At 34.6% G+C, this 22152-nt stretch overlaps 1 protein-coding gene across 1 annotated transcript; it reads right to left on the minus strand.

The window, feature by feature from the left end:
* Positions 1-16699: 16699 nt before the first annotated feature.
* Positions 16700-17635, minus strand: LOC113177046 (olfactory receptor 4F21-like). Its single transcript, XM_026381580.2, has one exon. It carries the CDS (start codon positions 17633-17635, stop codon positions 16700-16702), a length of 936 nt encoding a protein of 311 aa, XP_026237365.2.
* Between the last annotated feature and the right edge of the window lie 4517 nt (positions 17636-22152).

Consider the following 22152-nt stretch of genomic DNA (forward strand, 5'->3'; position numbering starts at 1 on the left):
CGGGGACAAGTGCATGGAATAAGTACATGGTAAAAGTCAAGGGCATCTGAGTGGCAAAACACTCCCATGTACTAGGCATGTGAGTGTCAAACCACTTACCCAGTAGGCACAGCCCTGGGTATGAGGCCTCATGTTGCAGTTCCTGCACTTGCTTCATGACCTGCTCCTAGATTGGTCGCTGCAAAAACAGTTGGCCAGAAATTGTATCGGTGGCTCCCTGAAACATGCTTAGCTACTGTCTGAGTATGTATACATGGTAAATGTGCAATAAAATCAGACATCTTCCTGCTTGGTCTCTGGAGGTCTTAATTAGCAACTCAACAGCCACACCCTCCTCTACCCTGTTCCGTGGACCTCCTCGATGGACGAGAGAGAGCCCACACATTTAACCTGATAGAAAACAAAATGAAATAGAAAAATTATAGGAATATGCCATATAACAAGTGAAAGGCATCATGTATATCAGATGAACGCAGATGGGTTACTCTCGTTTTTGTTTCATGAGCAAGCTTTTTGTTTTGATTTGTTTCCCTCTGAAGGATTTCTATGGGTTTTCTGCCACTACTTTATAAGTGTTATCTCATGATCTCAAGTGCCAATAATTTCAGCTATTTTCACATTAATGCTTTTGTGCTAATTCAAAAAATTATATTTAGCTGAATTTCTTACTCCACTATTCAATATTTTTAAACCACAATTGTTTAATACATTTTCCTTTTGTGTATGTTTTGTTTTTATTTGAACAACTTACCATGGAGGCCAGTAGCACAGATTAGATGATTCATAATATGTAACCCATGACTCATCAAAATGAATACAAGGACTTACACAAAACATTATTTCCTACAAAGACAGAATATCTAGTAGGATGGAAAATAATGTAATTAAACTGTGTTAATTTTAATGGACAGAATTTATTAAATGGTCTTCTATGCAAAACACTATACTTGGCCCATTATCAGATTTAAACTTCACAAAATTTCCTCTACTTTGTTAGACCTGTTTAATAAGTTAAAAAACTGAGTTTCAGAGAGATGAAGTGTCATAACCAGGACTTGAATCAAGAACTCAGCAGATGGTGACCGTGCACCTAACCATGGTAATCTGTTTTCAAGGCCAGCACCTTCAAGTATATATTACATATCTTTTCCAAACATCTATTAATTAAATTTCATTTAAATTTACTTTCCTTAAACTATTAATGTAATTTCTTTGACAAAATCCATTCTATAATTTCGAATCCCTTTCTATTGTGTCCTTTTCACTCCAATGTTTACATTCAAATTAATCTTCATTTTTCCTTCATTTAATTGAAATATTCTGATTCTACAGATTTCTATTTTAAAGAAAGAAATTCAAATACTTAATATCCTATGCAACATGATTTTTCCATCTTATTTTTCTTGATATCCCTGAAGGATTTGAAATATTCTGTCATGGCCTATTTGCTACAATTTTCCCTAGCTTTGGCCTCTTGACTTCTAAAAGGTCATTCCCCTCCAACTTCTTGCTGATAGAAATTCTATTTTTTTTTTTCAGGAACAGGGCAAAACATTTTACTACAGATCAAGATCACAAAGTATTATTTTTTCTAAATCTATTGTACTAATTCCATTCTCCTCAAACTTGGGTTTGTCTAATATGGGGCCTATGACCCAGGATTATTAGATGAAATAAAAAACAATATGTCCTCTTGAAGGCTTTCCTGAAATGAAAGAGTACACATTCGTGTAGAGAAGAGATATTTTCCTGTATTTCTTGTTAATGTCGGGTGAAAGAACCATTAAATTCTAAAACACATAAATTATATTAATAGTAAAGAGTTAGAAAGACCCCTGGGACCAAAAGAGTCATATAGTATCACTTGTCCAAAGCCCAAAACAGTGTCTCCAGATCCTGTAATGTAAAAAAAAAAAAATCTAATTTGTTTGTTCCACTATGAATCTAGTTTTCTGATAATTGCAGGTAAATGTAACGCTAATATTTCTATGATGGTTCTCTCCTAATTATTCTTTACATTTCCACTTCTCTATAACATGTCTATATGAGACACTGATTATTTGTCCCCTGCTATCTTTTTTTAGCTTTTTATTTTTTTAATTCGTTCTAATTAGTTATGCATAATTAATTGTATATAAATGAAGTATAACTTCTCATTCTTCTGGTTGTACATGATGTAGAGTTACATGGTCATGAAATGTTATATGCACATGGGGTAATAATGTCTAATTTATTTTACTATTTTTTCCTACACTCTACTACCTTCCCTCCCTTCATTCCTCTCTGCCTAAGTCAAACTAGTCTATTTTTCTCTAGCTCTTAACTCCTTCATTTTGATTTAGGATCTGTATATCAGAGAAAACATTTGGCCTTTGCTTCTTTGGGATGGACTTATTTCCTTTAGCATGATAATCTCCACCTCCATCCATTTACATGCAATGTCATAATTTCGTATTTTGTTAAGGCTAAATAATATGTCATGTAAATATATACTACATTTTCCTTATCCATTCATCTATTGAAGGGCACATAATTTGGTTCATATTTTAACTGTGAATTGAACTGCTATAAACATTAATGTGGTTGTGTTGCTATATTATGCTGATTTTAAGTCCTTTAGGTACAATCTGAGGAATGGCATAGCTGGGTTGAATGGAAGTTCCATTCCAAGTTTTTTAGGTATCTCCATACTGCTATCCATAGTAGTTGCACAAATTTACAACCCCACCAGCTATGTATGAGTGTTGTTCTTCCCCACATCCTCACCAACATATACTGTTGCTTATATTCTTGATGACTGCCATTCTTATGGAGTGACATGAAATCTTACTTTTAAATTCCCTGCTCATCTTTAATATTTGACATGAATCAGAGTTTTTGATGCAACTGTCTCTTTCAAAATTCAATGCTGGGTTACTCCTTTAAATGAGTACCTACATATTGACTTCTAAGTCTCACTTTATTCTTGAACTCCAGAATCATCAGTCCAATACTGTTTGTGGTAAAAATAAATGGGAGATCCACCTCCACCTTCAAGTTAACTGGCTAAAACTGAACTCCTGGTCTTATCTACCCCATATCCAGCTCCAGTCTTCATGTCATCTCTAATCAAATCTAATTTACTCCAATGCCTTAATAAATGTCATTAGCATTCTTCCAGAAATCCAACACAGGCATATGTGTGGAACTGTCATCCTTCCTTCACTTTTCACCTCTGGTTGCACACTTTTTATCTTCAAAGAGTTCTTAAATACACTTCAGCATCTCAATACCCATTGTTATTTTTTCTACTTTAATTTTTCATATTTTCTCATCATAAAAACTAAAAGGTAATTTATTGCATGATATCTTTGCTTTCCTTTTTCCCCAAGTACACACTATTGTGTGCTATTCTTCCAGAGAAATCCGTGTAAAGATCAAATACACTCCTGTGACTTTGTAATTTATATCCTTTGTTGGTTCCATCAAGGGAAGAATCATTTGATGGGTCTATCAAGGAGAAATTCCACATATTACCACACAAAAGTGTTGAGTGAAGAAAGCATCCTTGGATTCAGGGCGTATTTCCTTAATGATGTTAGGAGATGAATGTACAATGGAGTTACAGAGTCAACTTAAAATTGATTTCTACTTTAAAACTTACGAAAATAGGAACTGTAAAAATAGTTCATTCAAGAGGTTTCTAATGGATTTTAAACTATCAGCTTCTGATTAAAGATAAAACATCAAAATTAAATCAAGGAAGGAAGCCTGCTAGCACTATGGTTCAATAATATATTGCAAATTATAACAGAAGTTTAAATAAAGTAATACCATTGTAAGAAGGTAGTAGAATTCTAATTATTGCTTGTCAAATCACATAACTCCCTGCTTCAAAACCTTAAGAAAATTATATAAGAAATATTAAATTTAATAACACTATTTAAACATAAAAACTCAGTAAAAACTGGCTAAAATATGATGAAAAGTGTTTTTCATAAAGGAAATATGGAAAAATATGCATTGTATTGAAATATTTTTTCTGATACATTTGAAACATTAAATAAGTTTGGAATTCAAACCATGTTAATAAAAGTAAGAAGACTCTAAGTTATATAACTACCAGTCCTCATTGAAATAATCCAGTGGATATATAAGGAACAATGCAATAAGAACCCAATTCTACTTCAGAACAGGGGAAGTTATGAAAAGGAGAGTTGGAGGAGGAGGAACTGAATGCTTTCTATAAGGTAAATCAGAATATATCATAAACTACAATAATTAAATCATGATAAAATTATTCTGAGTGGAACAGAATATATTTTTTAAAAATCTAGAATTAGATGCACATTAGGCAATTTAGTACATGGAAAAGAAGGCATTATGATTACAAAGCAAAATAAGGTATATTTAAAAGCCATAGTATTCCATATTTAATCATTTATATCAATATTAGACACACAGAAATATATAGGCATTATCCCACGTCCTATGTTAAAATAAGATCAGGATGTATAGAAGGCTTTAAGGTAAAACATAGATATGAAATTTTTATAAAATGTGTGTAGATTTTTTTTAACACTTGAGGTTAAGAAGCCTTTTGTAAGTTAACTCCAAATTAAGAAGCTGGATTCCAGTTTTAAATTGTTTCCTGAACAGATGAGCACACCTGTGGCTGCTGAGGACTGGGAGGCAGAGCTGCTCAGTCCACCTGAGGGCAAGGTGAAGTGTGGGCTCATTGCAGAGGGTGACGTGGTAATAGCCATCACTCTTAGCTGTGTCCTTTGTCATAGAATAAACTTTAAGGAAATAAACAGACAAATGTATGGACAGTCTTGAAAATTGCTTTGCTTAATCATGAGTACTCTTCTAATACTGGGTGGAAGCTAGTCTTAAAAAGAGATCAACTTGATAAGTAAATGGATGGATTCTCCTTATAAACAGTAAAATTACTTTCAAGACCTTAATGAGCATGGAAAGAATACCAGTAAATCAAGGAAATATTATAATTTTAATGGGAGTGAAGTGGATAGTGATTTCTATGAGTAAATATTCAAGAGTTATTAAATTTTCTAAGGGTTGTAGGATTTAAATAACTTTATGCCTGTTTCTTTGTCCATGACTTCATTTGCTCCTTTTTAAAAGACATATTTACTTATTTAAAATGAGATGTATTACAATTAATGAAGGGAAAAGGGAAAGTTACATGGAGCAATTTCCACATTAAAAGTCATGGAATATTTTGGCACATAGAAATTTCTAAATGAGTGTTCTCTATCATGATGAATTTGATAACGTTTAGGAATATCTACGTGAAATATTTATATTAACATAATATATTGACTTGTATTAAATATAAATATTAATGTTTAACCTAGAAGTCTTCAGAGTAGGAAAAATGATTGAATTGCTGTGGTAAAAATAAAATGGGCATGTCTTTTCATGTTGTATCAGTAAGAAGGCGCTGTCCAAGATACATTTATTGCTTTTAATTTTTATGATTCTTGTCTTCAGAGAGAGAAGGAATGGAAGAGTCAAAGTAGTCCACCTACAATTTAAGCTATTGATATAGCTTATACTTAAAGTATTTCACATACCATTTTAAATATTATAGCTTTGAAGAATATTTTGAATCTATCTTATTACATAATTCAACCTAAAGACCAGATGATACAAAATAACTTGAGTAAAAATAATTCATGAAGTGAGCTAATAAAGAAAAGCAGGGACAGGCAGAAAAATGAATGATAGGGAACAAAAACGTGAAAGTGGGGAATAATAATGCAAGCTGATGCTGTGGGATTAAAGGATGGGCATCCTACCTACCTGTGCCAGCAGAGAGTTCCCCTAGCAACTTCAATTATGAGAAACATAGAGAGGTTTGTTCCTTTTTAAAGTCATCATTACATCACAAGACACACAGCTATTAATAGCTCTTATTTTTAGGAGTGAAGCCAATTATCAGGACTGGAATAATAACAAGTATCTGCCTTGATGCTGGCTTTCTGGAGAAAACAGTTCTTCCCTGTACATTATTTCCCCCAGGGGTCAAATGTCATTAGCTGCAGAATAGAGGAAAATGGAAACTGACCAATTCCCAGGGATAAGTAGTAATTAAATGGCTCTGAAAGCACCTTTTTTAAAAATCTGGACATTAAATGTTTACTGAATTTTAAAAAATTATCAAAATCCCTAATTATATCTGTTTGGCATTAATATCAGGCTAATGCTACTATGTTCCCTTACCTATTCATTCCTCTTAGGGTTTTGAGAAATAACGAAGTAGGATTTGAGGATAATGGGAGTGTTTACAATAAAGAGAATATTAAAAATTTTCATGTGTAGTTTAATAACTAAAATTATTCTATGTCGAAGGCTTTTTAAGAAAAAGTGTTGGGGACGAAAAGCAATGTATGTTCCTGGGTTAATTATACTTAAAGGGGGTCTTCCAAAACCACTTATTGAAGCATTACACAGATGCCAAGGAATTATATCTGGCCCACAGACTAACAAACCTAGTTAATCTACACATGTGTGCAACCTGGTTTTCTTTTCTATAAATGGCACCTGCTTTTGTGAGACCTGGAGACAAAAAATCTAGCTGCTTCTCCACAGTTTGATAAAATGGCACAAGCACCATTTTCCAATGTGCCATTGTTTTCCCACTTCTTATGCAAATGTGGCCACCTGGGATCTAAGCAAGGTCCCAGGGCAGGGTCTCTGATAAGAACTTGATCAAAGTCAGAAGAGGTAATCTTGTTTTCTTTTACCAATAGTTAAGAAATATGAATATTTGTATTCCCATATTAATGTTAAATAAAATTCATTAATTATTTGTAAATGACGGAAGACATTTTATCATATTCCCACAGCCTTTATTACAAGCTTAGAGAATATCATCTTCTTCATAGAAGTATTGTCATATCAGTTCTCCCCAACCCTCCAAGAACCATTAAGTATAACTTATATCCCATCCTTCTCTGTCACTTGGTGGTGCAGTTCCCGCTTCTCCAGGACTTAATTGATGCATATCATCAATCTTCTGAGTCATCATCATAATGAGGTAGGAAAGGTGGTTTTGTGTCTGAACCTTGAATACTCGAGTTTTTAATACAACTCTTCATAAATTTAAACATCCGGTACTCCTGTTACTGCTTAGTCACAAACCATGTATCAGTGTCACTTCAGGTACACTGTGAAGCAGCAGTCTTGACAGAATTAGATTTTCTTTAGAAATACCTGTAAAGACATATTCAAACTAAAAAGTTTTTTCTCAGCAAGAGAAGCAATAAGAGAGGTAAATACGGAGCCTACATCCTGGGAACAAATTTTTACTCCTCACACTTTCAGATAGAGCCCTAATATCCAGAATACACAAAGAACTCAAAAAATTAAACAATAAGAAAATAAATAACCCAATCAACAAATGGGCCAAGGATCTGAACAGACACTTCTCAGAGGAGGATATACAATCAATCAACAAATACTCGAAAAAATGCTCACCATCTCTAGCAGTCAGAGAAATGCAAATTAAAACCACTCTAAGATACCATCTCCTTCCAGTAAGATTGGCAGCCATTATGAAGTCAAACAATAACAAGTGCTGGCGAGGATGTGGGGAAAAGGGTACACTTGTACATTGCTGGTGGGACTGCAAATTGGTGTGGCCAATTTGGAAAGCAGTATGGAGATTTCTTGGAAAGCTGGGAATGGAACCACCATTAGACCCAGCTATTCCTCTTCTCGAACTATACCCAAAAGACCTTAAAAGAGCATACTACAGGGACACAGCTACATCAATGTTCATAGCAGCACAATTCACAATAGCTAGACTGTGGAACCAACCCAGATGCCCTTCAATAGATGAATGGATAAAAAATGTGGCATTTATACACGATGGAATATTACTCAGCACTAAGAAATAACAAAATCATGGCATTTGCAGGGAAATGGATGGCATTAGAGCAGATTATGCTGAGTGAAGCTAGCCAATCCCTAAGGAGCAAATGCTGAATGTCTTCTTTAATATAAGGGAGATGACTCAAAACAGAGCAGGGAGGAAGAGCATGAGAAGAAGATTACCATTAAATAGGGACAAGAGGTGGGAGGGAATGGGAGAGAGAAGGGGAATTGCAGGAAAGATGAAAGGAGACCCTCATTGTTATGCAAAATTACATATAAGATGGTGTAAGGGGAAAGAAAAAAGAGAGAGAAATGTGTCACAGTAGATGGGGTAGAGGGAGGTGATGGGAGGGGAGGGGGGAGGGGAGGATAGGAAGGGAATAGGAAGGGCAGCAGAATACAACAGACACTAGTATGGCAGTATGTATAAACGTGGCTGTATAACAAATGTGATCCTGCAATCTGTACACGTGGAAAAATAAGAATTCATACCCCATTTGAATCAAATGTATGATATGTCAAGATCATTGTAATGTTTTGAGCAACTAATAAAAAAAATTTAAAAAAATACCTGTAAAGAGAGAAAGACTACAGACAAAAGCACATGAATGGGAACAGGAGCAGGCAGAGAAGGCCTCCATGACAAAAATGCCAGCATCTCTCTAGTGACAATGCCTTTTATCAAAGAGACAAAGTGTAAGTGATGGCAAGAAAGTGCAGAAGAGGGAAATTTTGGTACAGTGTTGGTGGAAATGCACATTAGTACAGCCATTGTGGGAAATGGTGTGGAGGTTCCTCAGAAAATTAAAAATACAACTACCATATGATACAACAATTCCACTATTGGGTATTGATAAAAAAATGAAATCAACACATGGAAGAAATGTTTGTTGTAGCACTATTTACAATAGTGAAGATGTGGAAACCACCAGAGTGTCCACCAGCTGATGAATGGATAAAGAAGACTGGTACACATTCACAATGGAATATTATTTAGCCATAAAAAGATAGAAATCCTGTCATTTGAAATAACATGGATGAGCTAAGTCCTCATTATGCTAAATTAATTAAGCCAGGCACATAAGACAAGGACAACTCACCTGTAGAATCTGAAAACGTTGAACCATGGAAGTTGTAACCAACATGGTGGCTCCCAGAGGCTGGAAGAGTAGACGAAGAAAGACTGAGAAGACGTTGATCAGTGGGTACCAAGTTATACAGTAGGGCGATTAGAAAATGATAATAATGTATTTCATATATATTTTTATTTTATTTGTTCTTTTTATATATACATTACAGTTACTGTATATTTTAAAATGAAGAAAAGATCTTGAGTTCTCATCACACAAAAATGTTTGAGGAGATGGTTGTGTATACCCTGTTTTCAGTATTGCACCATGTATTACATGTATTGAAACATCATGTTTCCCCATTAATGTGTGCATTTTTATATTACACATTTAATTTTTAAATAAATATATAAAAAAATTAACACTGAAAAAAATATATGAAGTACTTCTTTACAAGAACAGGGGAAAGGAAGGTGAATTGCATGGAGTAGCCTCAGACTGCAGGGCAGCTCTGGGGAGGTCTTAACCAGGTTGATGGGAGCTTTGGGGAAAAGACTGGAACTTAGAGAAATTTTGAATTGGGTGGAAATGCCCCGGCTCTGCCACACTCACTGTTGTCAGTCACTGGATTGGACCAACCAGGACAGTGATGTCCTTGGGAGTGCAACTGTAGAAACTGCAATGGCAACAACTAGATGCTGTCTGCAGCTGCATTCCTTGAAGCAAGGGGTATCTTGAGGTGGGGGTCAAAGGATATTAACTTCCTGGGGGGAAGCACAGTGCTAGCTCTTCCCTTCCTGCTGTATTATGGGTTAATGCCAGTTGAAGACTTTACTGAGTTTTTCTTGGAGCTCCTACTCTTGGTTTTGTTTAAACAAAGCCCCAACTCTACTTGCTAATATCCCTTTGCCTCTAAAATACCATTTGGTCTATTTCCCCTCTGTTTTCACTCTGATTCCTCGCATCATTATGGTTGCCATCTTTTGGGGAAATATACATAATATTATTTGTAAGAGCTTTCTAATATTTATAGTGAGGTTTTAATAAATCTTTCATTGTTATTTTATTGATTTTTTAAATAAATGTCAGCAGAATGCATTACAATTCTTATTACACATATATAGCACAGTTTTTCATATTGCTGGTTGTATATAAAGTATGTTCACACCAATTCATGTCTTCATACATATATTTGGATAATGATGTCCATCATATTGCACCATCCTTGCTAACACTCTGCTCCCTGCTTTCTCTCCCACCATTCCACCCTATATAGAATCTATTGCCCCCATGCTCTCCCTCCCTACCCCACAATGAATCAGTCACCTTATATCAGAGAAAACATCTGGCATTTATTTGGGGGGGATTGGTTAACTTAGCATTATCTTCTCCAACTCCATCTATTTACCTGCAAATGTAGTGATTTTATTCTCTTTTTTTTTTTTTTTGCTGAGTAATATCCCATTGTGTGTATATGCCACATATTTTTTTCCATTCATCTACTGAAGGGCATCTAGATTGGTTACACACTTTTAGGTATTGTGAATTGTGAATTATGTTGCTATAATTGATGTGCCTGCATCTCTGTAGTTTTTAATTACTTTGGGTATACACCAAGGAGAGAGATAGTTGGGTCAAATGGTGATCCCATTAACAGTATTCCAAGTAATCTGCATATTGCTTTCTTTTGTATTTGTTTTCATTTAGTTACACATGACAGTACAATGATCTTGACATTGTACAATTGAATCAGATGGGATATAATTTCTCATTTTTCTGAGTGTACAGTTTTCAGAATCACATTGGCCATGCAGTCATGTATATACCCACAGCAATAATAATGTCTATTTTATTCTGCTGTCCTTCCATTCCCCACTTTCCCTTCCCTCTCCTCCCATCACTTCTCTCTACCCAATCTAATGTGACACAATTCTTTTTTTCCCTCTCACATCATCATACATGTATTCTTCCCTCTTCCATGCAATTCATCTTCTCCCTCTCTTTCCCTCCCACTTCTCTTCACTATTTTGAGGTAATTTTATTCTCATGCTCTTCCTCCCTACTCCATTTTGAGTCACTTCCCTCATATCAGAGAAAACATTCAGCATTTGTTTTTTGGGGGGATTGGCTAACTTCACTTAGCATTGTCTGATCTAATGCCATCCATTTCCCTGCAAATGCCATGATCTTGTTATTTTTTAGTGCTGAGTAATATTCCATCATGTATAAATGCCACATTTTTTTTTATCCATTCATCCATTGAAGGATATCTAGGTTGGCTCCATAGTTTAGCTATTGTGAATTGTGCTGCTATAAACATTGATGTGGCTGTGTCCCTGTAGTATGCTGTTTTTAGGTCTTTTGAATATAGTTCGAGAAGAGGAATAGCTGGGTCAAATGGTGGTTCCATTCCCAGTTTTCCAAGGAATCTCCATACTGCTTTCCAAATTGGCTGCACCAATTTGCAGTCCCACCAGCAGTTTATGCATGTACCTTTTTCCCACATCCTAACTAGCATTTATTGTTATTTGTCTTCATAATAGCTGCCATTCTGACTGGAGTGAGATGAAATCTTAGAGTACTTTAGATTTGCATTTCTCTAATTTCTAGAGATCATGAAGATTTTTTTATATATTTTAATAGCACAAGAATTAAAACCAAGAATCAATAAATGGGATGGATTCCAACTAAAAACATTCTTCTCAGCAAAAGAAATAATCTGTGAGGTGAATAGAGAGCCTACATCTTGGGAGCAAATTTTTACCCTTAACACATCAGATAGAGCATTAATCTCTAGGGAATATAAAAAACTCAAAAAGCTAAATACACAAACAAAAACAAATAATCCAAACAATAAATGGGCCAAGGACCTGAACTGATACTTCTCAGAAGAGGGTATCCAATCAATCAACAAATATATGAAAAAATGATCATTATCTCTAGCAATTAGAGAAATGCAAATTAATCAGTTTTTAATGTAACCCTTTCCACTCTCTTTAAAGACCTTTGGAAGGCATAATTTATAAATAATAAACCAGAGATATTTGAAGTGAAATGTAAATAAAGAAAAAAAGAAAGAAAAGAAGGTCAAAACCGTTACCCATGAAAAGGAATATACATACAGTTATCAAAAATGAATATTTTGAAAATGTGCATTAAAAAATCTTCACCCTAAACAGGTTTTCCAATTCTTGAATGAATCTTTCCCTTCTGCCAGAAAGACTTGTTTTTAAATGCCCAGTTCTAAAATATATCTTAGGCTTTATATTTTTTTTCAGAGTGAATCCAAAGCAACATTTTTTTATATATTTCAAATACAAATATACATTTCTTACACATAAATATATTACTAAATGGACATGTAGATAAATAATTATTTCATCCAAAGTCTACTGCAAGTAGGGGAAAAAACTGTTCATCAAGTCATTTGAGAGAGGGGGTTTAACTACCAAAAGTGACCCCATACACTGAATGCACGTTTATATTATTATATACTGTATATAAAATATAAACATGCATTCTAATTTCCACATGAGAGTGTATTTCTTCAAAAACATATATTGTCAACAGACATAAAGAAAAAGAATTATGATTACCCCAAAAGGTGCAGAAAAAGTATTTGACAAAATACAGCACCTCTTCATGTTCAAAATACTAGACAAACTAGGCAAAGTAGGATCATACCTCAGCATTGCAAAAGCTATATATGCTAAAACCAAGACCAAAATAATTCTAAATGGAGAAAAATTGAAGCCATTCCCTCAAAAAAAAAAAAAAAACAGAACAAGACAAGGATACCCTCTTTCACTACTTCTATTCAACACCATTCTTGAAACTCTAACCAAAGCAATTAGACAAAAGAAAAAAAAATAAAGGGATATGAATAGGCAACAAAAACTATCACTATTTGCTGACGACATGATTGTAAAATGTACAAGATCCAAACAAGTCCACCAAAAAATTCTGGAACTAATAAATGAATTCAGCAAATTAGTAAGACATAAAATCAATACCATCAGTCAAACACATTTCTATACATCAGTAATGAATCCACTGAAAGAGAAATGAGAAAAACCACCTCATTCACAATAGCCTCAAAATAAATAAATAAATAAATAAATAGATAGATAGCTTTGAATTGATCTAAGAAAACAGGTGAAAGACCTATACAGTGAAAATTACTGAACACTACAACAAGAAATTGAACAAGATCTTAGAAGATAAAATGATCTTCCATGCTCTTAAATAGGCAGACTTAATACCATCAAAATGGCCATACTAACAAAAGTGCTATACAGACTCAATGTGATTCCAATTAAAATACCAGTGATATTCTTCATAGAGCTAGAAAAGGTAGTCATCAAATTCATTTGGAAAAACGAGACCCAAAAGAGCCAATGCAATCCTTAGCAAGAAGAGTGAAGCAGTTAGCATCACAATACCAGACATTAAACTGTACTACAGCTGGTAGTGGTGGTACATGCCTGTAATACCAGTGGCTCTGGAAGCTGAGGCAGGAGGCTCATGAGATCAAAGCCAGCCATCCTCAGTGAAAGTGAGGTGCAAACCAACTCAATGAGACCCTGTCTCTAAATAAAACACAAAATAGGACTGGGGATTTGGCTCAGTGCCCCTAAGTGCCCCTGAGTTCAATTTCTGGTACACAATTCCTCTGGTACACCCCCACAAGAAAAAAACTAAACTGATCTACAGAGCCTGTGTTCAGTGTTCACTGTGATGCAGTGAACACAGAGCCAGAGAAATGAAAATAGCATAGTATTGGCACCAAAACAGACATGTAGATCCCTGGTACAGAATATAATACAAGAGACAAACCCACATAAATACAGTTATTTCATATTAGACAAAGGTGCCAAAAACATTCAGAGGAGAAAAGAGCCTCTTCAACAAATGGTGCTGTGAAAACTGAAAATCCATATGCAGCAAAATGAAATTAAGCCTCTATCCCTCACCCTACACAAAATTCAACTCAATGTGGATCAAAGACTTAGGCACTAGAACAGAGACACTGTGCCTAATAGAAGAAGGAAAAGCAGGCCCAAATCTTCATCATGTTGGCTTAGGGTCTGACTTTCCTAACAAGACTCCTAAAGCACAAGAAACAAAATCAAGAATCAATAAATGGGATGTATTCAAATTAAACAGCTTCTTCTCAGCAAAGGAACCATTCAATAATGTGAAGAGAGAGCTTTCAGGATGAGAGAAAATATTTACCACAGGCACCTCAGATACAGCATTAATCTCCAGGACAGATAAAGAACTCAAAAAATCTTAACACCAAAAAATCAAATAACCCCATCAATAAATGGGCTAAAAAACTGAACAGACACTACACAGAAGAAGAAATGCAATGGATCAAGAAATATATGAAAGTGAAAGTGAGGTTCTAAGCAACTCAGTGAGACCCTGTCTCTAAATAAAATAAAAAAATATGAAAAATGTACAATATCTTTAGAAATTAGAGAAACGAAAAACATCTCTAAGATTCTTCTCTTTCCAGTAAAATGGCAATTATCAAGAATACAAGCAACAATAAGTGTTGGCAAGAATGTGGAGGAAAACGTACACTCATACACGGTTGGTGGGCCTGCAAATTGGTGCAACCACTGTGGAAAGAAGTGTGGAGATGCCTCCGGCAAGATCAGGCGTGTTCAGGGTGCTATGGCCATAGAGATGGAGATAGCTCAGAAAACTTGGAATAGAACCACCATTTGATCCAGCTATCACACTCCTTAATTTATACCCAAAGGACTTAAAATCAGCATACTATAGTGACACAGCCACATCAATGTTTATAGCAGTTCAATTCACACAGTTTAACAATGGACCCAACACAGATGAACTTCAACAGATGAATGGATAAAGAAAATGTGGTATATATACACATGGAATGTCACTCAGCCTTTAACAAGAATAAATTTATGGCATTTTCAGGTAAATGGATGGAGGTAGAGAATATCACGCTAAGCAAAATAAGCCAATCCCAAAGAACCAAAAGCTGAATGTTTTGTCTGATATGTGCATGCTAATTCACAATGGGAAGAGGGGTTGCTATGGAAGAATAGATGTACTTTGGATCAGGCAGAAGAGAGTGAAGGGAAGGGAGGGTATGGGGGTACAAAGTATAGTAAAATGAATCAGACATTACTACCATATGTACAAATATTATAACATGATAAGTATGATTCTACATCATGTACAACCAGAAGAATGAGAAGTTATATTCCATTCTTGTATGACATGTCAAAAAGATTTCTACTGCCATGTATAACTAATTAGAACAAATTTTTAAATACATTTTAAAAATACAAATATACAATAGTCCCATTAAATCTCAGATATTCCTGAGGTACGTCCTTGTTAACCAAGCCCCACATCCCAACTCAGACAACCAGAACTCTGATCTTCTTTTCCTATTATTTTTGCCATTTTTTTAGTTTTTAAATTCACTCTGATTGTATCTACATAAGGTTCTCAGCATGATATTTTGATATCCATATGGGAAGCAAAATGTTTTCTGTGTTCAAACTACTTATCATTATCCATCATTGCACATAAAAAAATTTGTGGGTGTTTATGTGTGTTTGCATATTGAGAGCATTTAAATATCCCCAGCAAATTTTCAGCATACAATACCAAATTGTAAACTATGTTCTTCATGGCTTTTGTTGATTTATTAATTCTAGCATTACCTTTAAAAATTTGACTTAATTGTACCTCTTTCCTTTTCAACTCTATTTTGGCAATCTCATTTCTCCTCTGTTCTAATATGTTGAACTTTTTTGTGTGGGAGGGTGCTGGGGACTGAACAAAGGGCCTTGTGCATGCATGGCGAAAACTCTACAAACTGAGCTATATCCCTAGCCTTATGTTGAACCTTTTTGACAAGTTTCTCACATAAAGAAGATCATACATTAGTTTTCTTTCTAATTCTGGTTTATTTCCTATAGCATAATGACCTCCAGTGTCATCAGTGTTGTCACAATTATGACCTTTTTACATGGTGAATTTTTAATTTCCTTTATTTGCATATTTATACATTATACATTCATTTAACTTTTGTAATAATTCATGGGTATAGTTTGAAATAGGGTCTCCCTAATTTGCCCAGGTTGGCTTGGTCCTTGGGCTCCTCATACCTCAATAACCCAAGTACCTGGGATTGCAATGTGCACCACTGTGCCCAGCAATCATGCTATGATTTTAAAACAGAAATGATAAACTATTCAAAGAAAATTGGTAATTACTATATGACCTAGGTCAAATATATACACTGTATGGCTCAGGAAATATAAGTCAGAACCATAATAAAAAATAAAAACACTTTACAATTGTTAAGATGGCTACATTATTTTTTTAAAGGAGAGAATGAGATAAAGAGAGAGAGAGATACAACAATTTAAGTTTGCAGTTACTTAGAAAATATGGGACATAGAGGAGATGGCATTATAACTTTCTTATGGTAAAGTGATCACAAGGTAAATCATACAACCTTGTTTATACACATTGCTTCTGCCTCCTAAAGAAACCCATATTACATTGGACTCATTTCTGATGTTAGCAGAAAGCAGGGAGTAAATTCTGTAGAGGAGGAGTAGGCATAATCCTACTATAGATAGGAGCAGGTCAGCAAGGTAGATGCCACTATGATTTGAGCACATTAAGTACCAGATGCCTAAGGAGAGGGGTCCATCTCAGGAGTTCCTGAGCTCTCAACAAGGGACTAGTCAGGAGAATCTGTCAGATTGATGATGTTTAATAAATCTTTCTGTTGCTAATTTTATATCTTTGTTTCTTAATGTATATATGATAGGATTCAAGGCAGGGGTGATAGCAAAGTCAACTATAAACATGTATTTATCAACTGATGATGTGGGGAAAGGCCACATATAGATAAATATACATGGAGTGAAAAATAGAACCACCACAGTGATGTGAGCTGACAACGTGCCAAGAGCCTTGGACAAGTCCCCAGAGGAACTTTTCCAGACAGTGACCAAAATGAAGACATAGGAAAGGAGGAGCAGCAAGAAGGTGATCAGGCTCATGAATCCACTGTTGGCAGTTCCAAGAAACTCAAACATGGCTGAATCTGAGCATGCAAGTTGTATGACCCTGGGAAAGTCACAGTAAAAGCTGTCTATGGTATTAGGACCACAGAAAGGCAAGTTTACAATCAGAGAAAACTGGGACATAGAATGGATCGTTCCAGTTACCCAGCTAATGACTACAAATAAAATGCATTTCTTCGGGCTCATAATGCTCAAGTAGTGGAGGGGCTTACAGATGGCTGCATACCTGTCAAATGCCATGGCTATGAGCAGCACCATTTCTGTTCCTCCCATGATGTGGACGAAGCATACCTGTGCCATACAGCTTTGGAAAGAAATTACTTTCTTCTCCTTTAACAGGTCTGTGACCATCCTGGGAACTGTAGTAGAAGAAAGTCCCACATCAATGAGGGACAGATTGGCCAGCAGGAAGTACATAGGAGAATGTAAGTGAGAATCAGTGATTACCAAAAGGACGATGAAGAGATTGCCCAGGATGATGCCTAAGTACAGCAATGAGAATGTCAGCCTGAGAAAAACTTTAATTTCCCAAGATCCAGAGAGTCCCAGCAACACAAACTCAGAGACCACAGAATCATTCAGTCCTTCCATTGACTTGGGCAGGAAAGTTGTTTCCAAACATCTGTGGATAAAAATGAGGAAGAGTCAGATCCAGTGGTATAAAGTGTGCTCCTCATAAGTCCAGCTAGTCTATTCTATGGGATACAGAAATGAGAGTTAGAAATGATTGAACCTGATAGAAAACAAATGAAATAGAAAATTTATAGGAATATGCTATATAACAAGTAAAAGGCATCATGTATATCAGATGAACACAGGTGGGTTACTCTACTTTTTGTTTCATGAGCAAGCTTTCTGTTTTGATTTGTTTTCCTCTAAAGGATTACTATGGGTTTTCTGCCACTACTTTGAAAGTGTTCTCTCATGATCTCAAGTGCCAATATTTTCAGCTACTATCACATTAATTCTTTTGTGCTAGTTCAAAAAAATATATTTAGCTGAATTTCTTACTTCACTATTCAATGTTTTTAGGCCACAACTATTTAGTTCATTTTGCTTTTGTATATGTGATGTTTTTATTTGAACAACTCACCATGGAGGCCAGGTGCACAGATTAGATGATTCAGAATATGTAACCCATGACTAATCAAAATGAATACAGGACTTACACAAAACATTACTTTCTACCTCTTAGAATGCAAATATGATGATTAAAGTGTGCTAATTTCAATAGACAGCATTTATTAAATGGTCTTTCATGTAAACACTAGATTTGCAAATTATCAGATTTAAACTTCACAAAATTTCCTCTAGTCCTTGGTTAGATCCGTTTAAAAAATGAAAAACTGAGTTTCAGAGAGATCAATTGTCAGAATCAGGACTTGCATCAAGACTTCAGCAGATGGTAATCGTGCACCTAACCATGGAAGTCTGTTTTCAAGGCCAGTGCCTTCAAGTATGTATTACATATCTTTTCATAATATCTATTAATTAAATGTCATTTCACTTTACTTTCCTTAAACTATTAATGTAGTAACTTTTTTAACAAAATCCACCCTATAATTTTATATCCCCTTCTAATGTGTCCTTTTCACTCCAATGTTAGGGCTAATCTTCACTTTCCTTCACTCAATTGAAATATTCTGGATCTATAGATTTCTATTTCAGGGAAAGAATTTCTAATTTTTAATATTCTATGCAATATGATTTTTAAATCTTATTTTGTATGATATCCTGTAAAGATTTCACATATTCTGTCATGAGAGAAATTTCAATTTTTCAGTAGAGGGCCAAAATCTATCAATTTTAGACAAAATACTTCTGCAGATCAAAATAACAATGCATTAGTTTTCAAAATCTATTGTTCTAATTCCATCTTCCTCAACCTTGTGTTTGTCTAATATGGGGTCTGGGATCCAGGACTGTTGGATGAGATAAAAACAGTATGTTCTCTGGAGGGCTTTCCTGAAGTGAAAGAATACACATTATTGTACAGAAGGGGTATTTTTCCTGTATTTATTGTTAATGTAAGATGAAGGAACCAATAAACTCTAAAATACAAAAATTAAATTAATAGTAAGACTTAAAAAGGCCCTGGGACCAAAAAGGCATATTGTATAATGTGTCAAAAGAAAAAAAACAGTGTCTCCAGATTATGTAATGTAAAAAAATATATAATTTGTTTGTTCCACTATGAATCTAGTTTTCTGTTAATTGCAGGTGAATGCAATCCTAATATATCTATGATGTTTCTCTCCTAATTGTTCTTTACAATTCCAATTGTCTATAACATGTCTATATGAGGCACCAATTATTTGTTCCCTGCTTATCCTGTTTTTAGCTTTTTAATTTTTTTTATTTGTTGTAATTACTTATACATCATTAATTATGTGTAAATGAAGTATAACTTCTCATTCTTCTGGTTGTACATGATGTAGAGTTACACCGTCATGAAATGCTATATACACATGGGATAATAATGTCCAATTTATTTTACTATTTTTTCCTACCCTCCACTACATTCTGTTTCTTCGCTCCCCTCTGCATAAACCAAAGTACTCTACTTTTTTTTAGCCCCTTTCCCCTTCATTAGGATTTAGGATCTGTATATCAGAGAAAACATTTGGCCTCCACTTCTTTGGTATTGACTTATTTACTTTAGCATGATATTCTCCACCTTTATCCATTTTCTTGCAAATGTTGGCATTTCATAATATGCCATGTGTATATATATCACATTTTCCATATCCATTCATCTATTGAAGGGCACTTAATTAGTTCCACATTTTAACCTTGTGAATTGAGCTGGTATAAACATTGATGTGGCTGTGTCACTGTAAGATGCTGATTTAAAGTCCTTTGTGTATAAACTGAGGAAAGGCATAGCTGGGTCAAATGGAATTTCCATTCCAAGATTTCTGAGGTATCTCCAATACTGCTTTTCATAGCAGTTGCACAAATTTGCAACCACACCAGCTATGTATGAGTGTTCTTTTTCCACACATTCTTACCAACATATATTGTTGCTTCTATTCTTGATGACTGCCATTCTTATGGAGTGACATGAAATCTTACTTTTAATTTCCCTGCTCATATTTTTAATAATTGACATAACTACTTGAGTTTTGACTCAAGTGTCTCTTACAAAATTCAATGTTGGATTACTCTTTAGTTAGTACCTACCTACACTTTAGTTAGAACCTACATATTGACTTTATACTTGAACCCCAGAATCATCAGTCCAATACTGTTTGTGGTATAAATAAATGGGATATTCACCTCCACCTTCAAGTTAACTGGCTAAAACTGAACTCCTGGTCTTATCTACCCCATATCCAGCTCCAGTCTTCATGTCATCTCTAATCAAATCTAACTTACTTCAATGCCTTAATAAATGTCATTAGCATTCTTCCAGAAATCCAACACAGGCATATGTGTGGAACTGTCATCCTTCCTTCACTTTTCACCTCAGGTGGCACACTTTTTATCCTTAAAGAGTTCTTAAATAAACTTCAGTATCTCAATATACATTGTTATTTTGTTCTACTTTAATTGTTCATATTTTCTCATCATAAAGACTAAAAGGTAATTTATTGCAAGATACCTTTGCTTTCCTTTTTCCCCAAGTACACACTATTGTGTGCTATTCTTCCAGAGGAATCCATCTAAAGATCAAATACACTCCTGTGATTTATAATTTATATTCTTTGATGGTTCCACCAAGGGAAGAATCCTTTGATGGGTCTATCAAGGAGAAATTCCATACATTACTACAAAAAACTCTTGAGTGAAGAAAGCATCCTTGGATTCAGAGGGTATTGTTAGGAAATGAATGTACAATGGAGTTACAGAGTCAACTTCATAACTGATTTCTATTTAAAAATTTAGGAAAAATAAGAACTAAAAAAGTAGTTCATTCAAGATATTTCTAATGGATTTAAAACTATCACCTTCTGATTAAAGATAAAACATTAAAATTAAATCAAGGAATGAAGCCTGCTAGCACTATGGTTCAATAATATATTGCAAATTATAAAAGAAGTTTAAATAAAGCCATAACATTGAAAAAAGGGTAGTAAAATTGTAGTCATTGCTTGTCAAATCACATAACTCTCTGCCTCAAAATCTTAAGACAATTACATGTGAAATATTAAATTTAATAACATTATTTAAACTTAAAAACTCAGTAACTACCTCTTAAAATATGATAAAATGTGTTTTTCATAAATAAAAATGAAAAATATACATTGTATTGAAATATATTTTTGATACATTTGAAACATTGAATAAGATTGGAATTCAAATCATGCTAATAAAAATAAGAAGACTCTAAGTTAGGGGCTGGGGTTGTGGCTCAGAGGAAAAGCGCTCGCCTAGCATGTGTGAGGCACTGAGTTCAATCCCCAGCACCATACAAAATTAAATAAAGGTATTATGTCCACCTACAACTAAAGAATAAATATTCAAAAAAAGAAGACTCTAAGTTATATATCTACCAGTCTTCATTGAAGTACTCCAGTGGATATCTAATGGAACAATGCAAAGTAAAAAAAAAGTTCACTTAAAAACAAGGGAAATTATGAACAGGGGAATTGGAGGAAGAAGAATTGAATGCTTTCTATAAGATAAATCCAAATATATCATAAACTACACTATTAAGTCATTATAATTTTAGTGGAATAGATTATATTTTTAAAAAATCTAGAACTAGATGCACATTAGGAAATTTAGTACATGGCAAAGATGACATTATGATTACATAGAAAAATAAGGTATATTTAAAAGTCACAGTATTCCATATTTAATCATTCATATCAATACTAGACACACAGAATTACACAGGCAATATCCCATGTCTTAAGGTATAATAAGATCGGGATTTATAGAAGGCTTTACGGTAAAACATAAGTGTAAATTTTTTATAAAATGTGTGTAGATTTTTCTTTAACACTTGAGGTTAAGAAGCCTTTGTAAGTTAACTCCAAATTCAGAAGCTGGATTCCAGTTTTAAATTCTTTCTTGAACAAACAAGCACACCTGTGGCTGCTGAGGACTGGGAGGCAGAGCTGCTCAGTCCACCTGAGGGGAAGGTGAAGTGTGGGCTCACT

This window comes from Urocitellus parryii, chromosome 6 (genome assembly GCF_045843805.1).
Source record: "Urocitellus parryii isolate mUroPar1 chromosome 6, mUroPar1.hap1, whole genome shotgun sequence".
Classification (NCBI taxonomy): Eukaryota; Metazoa; Chordata; class Mammalia; order Rodentia; family Sciuridae; genus Urocitellus; species Urocitellus parryii.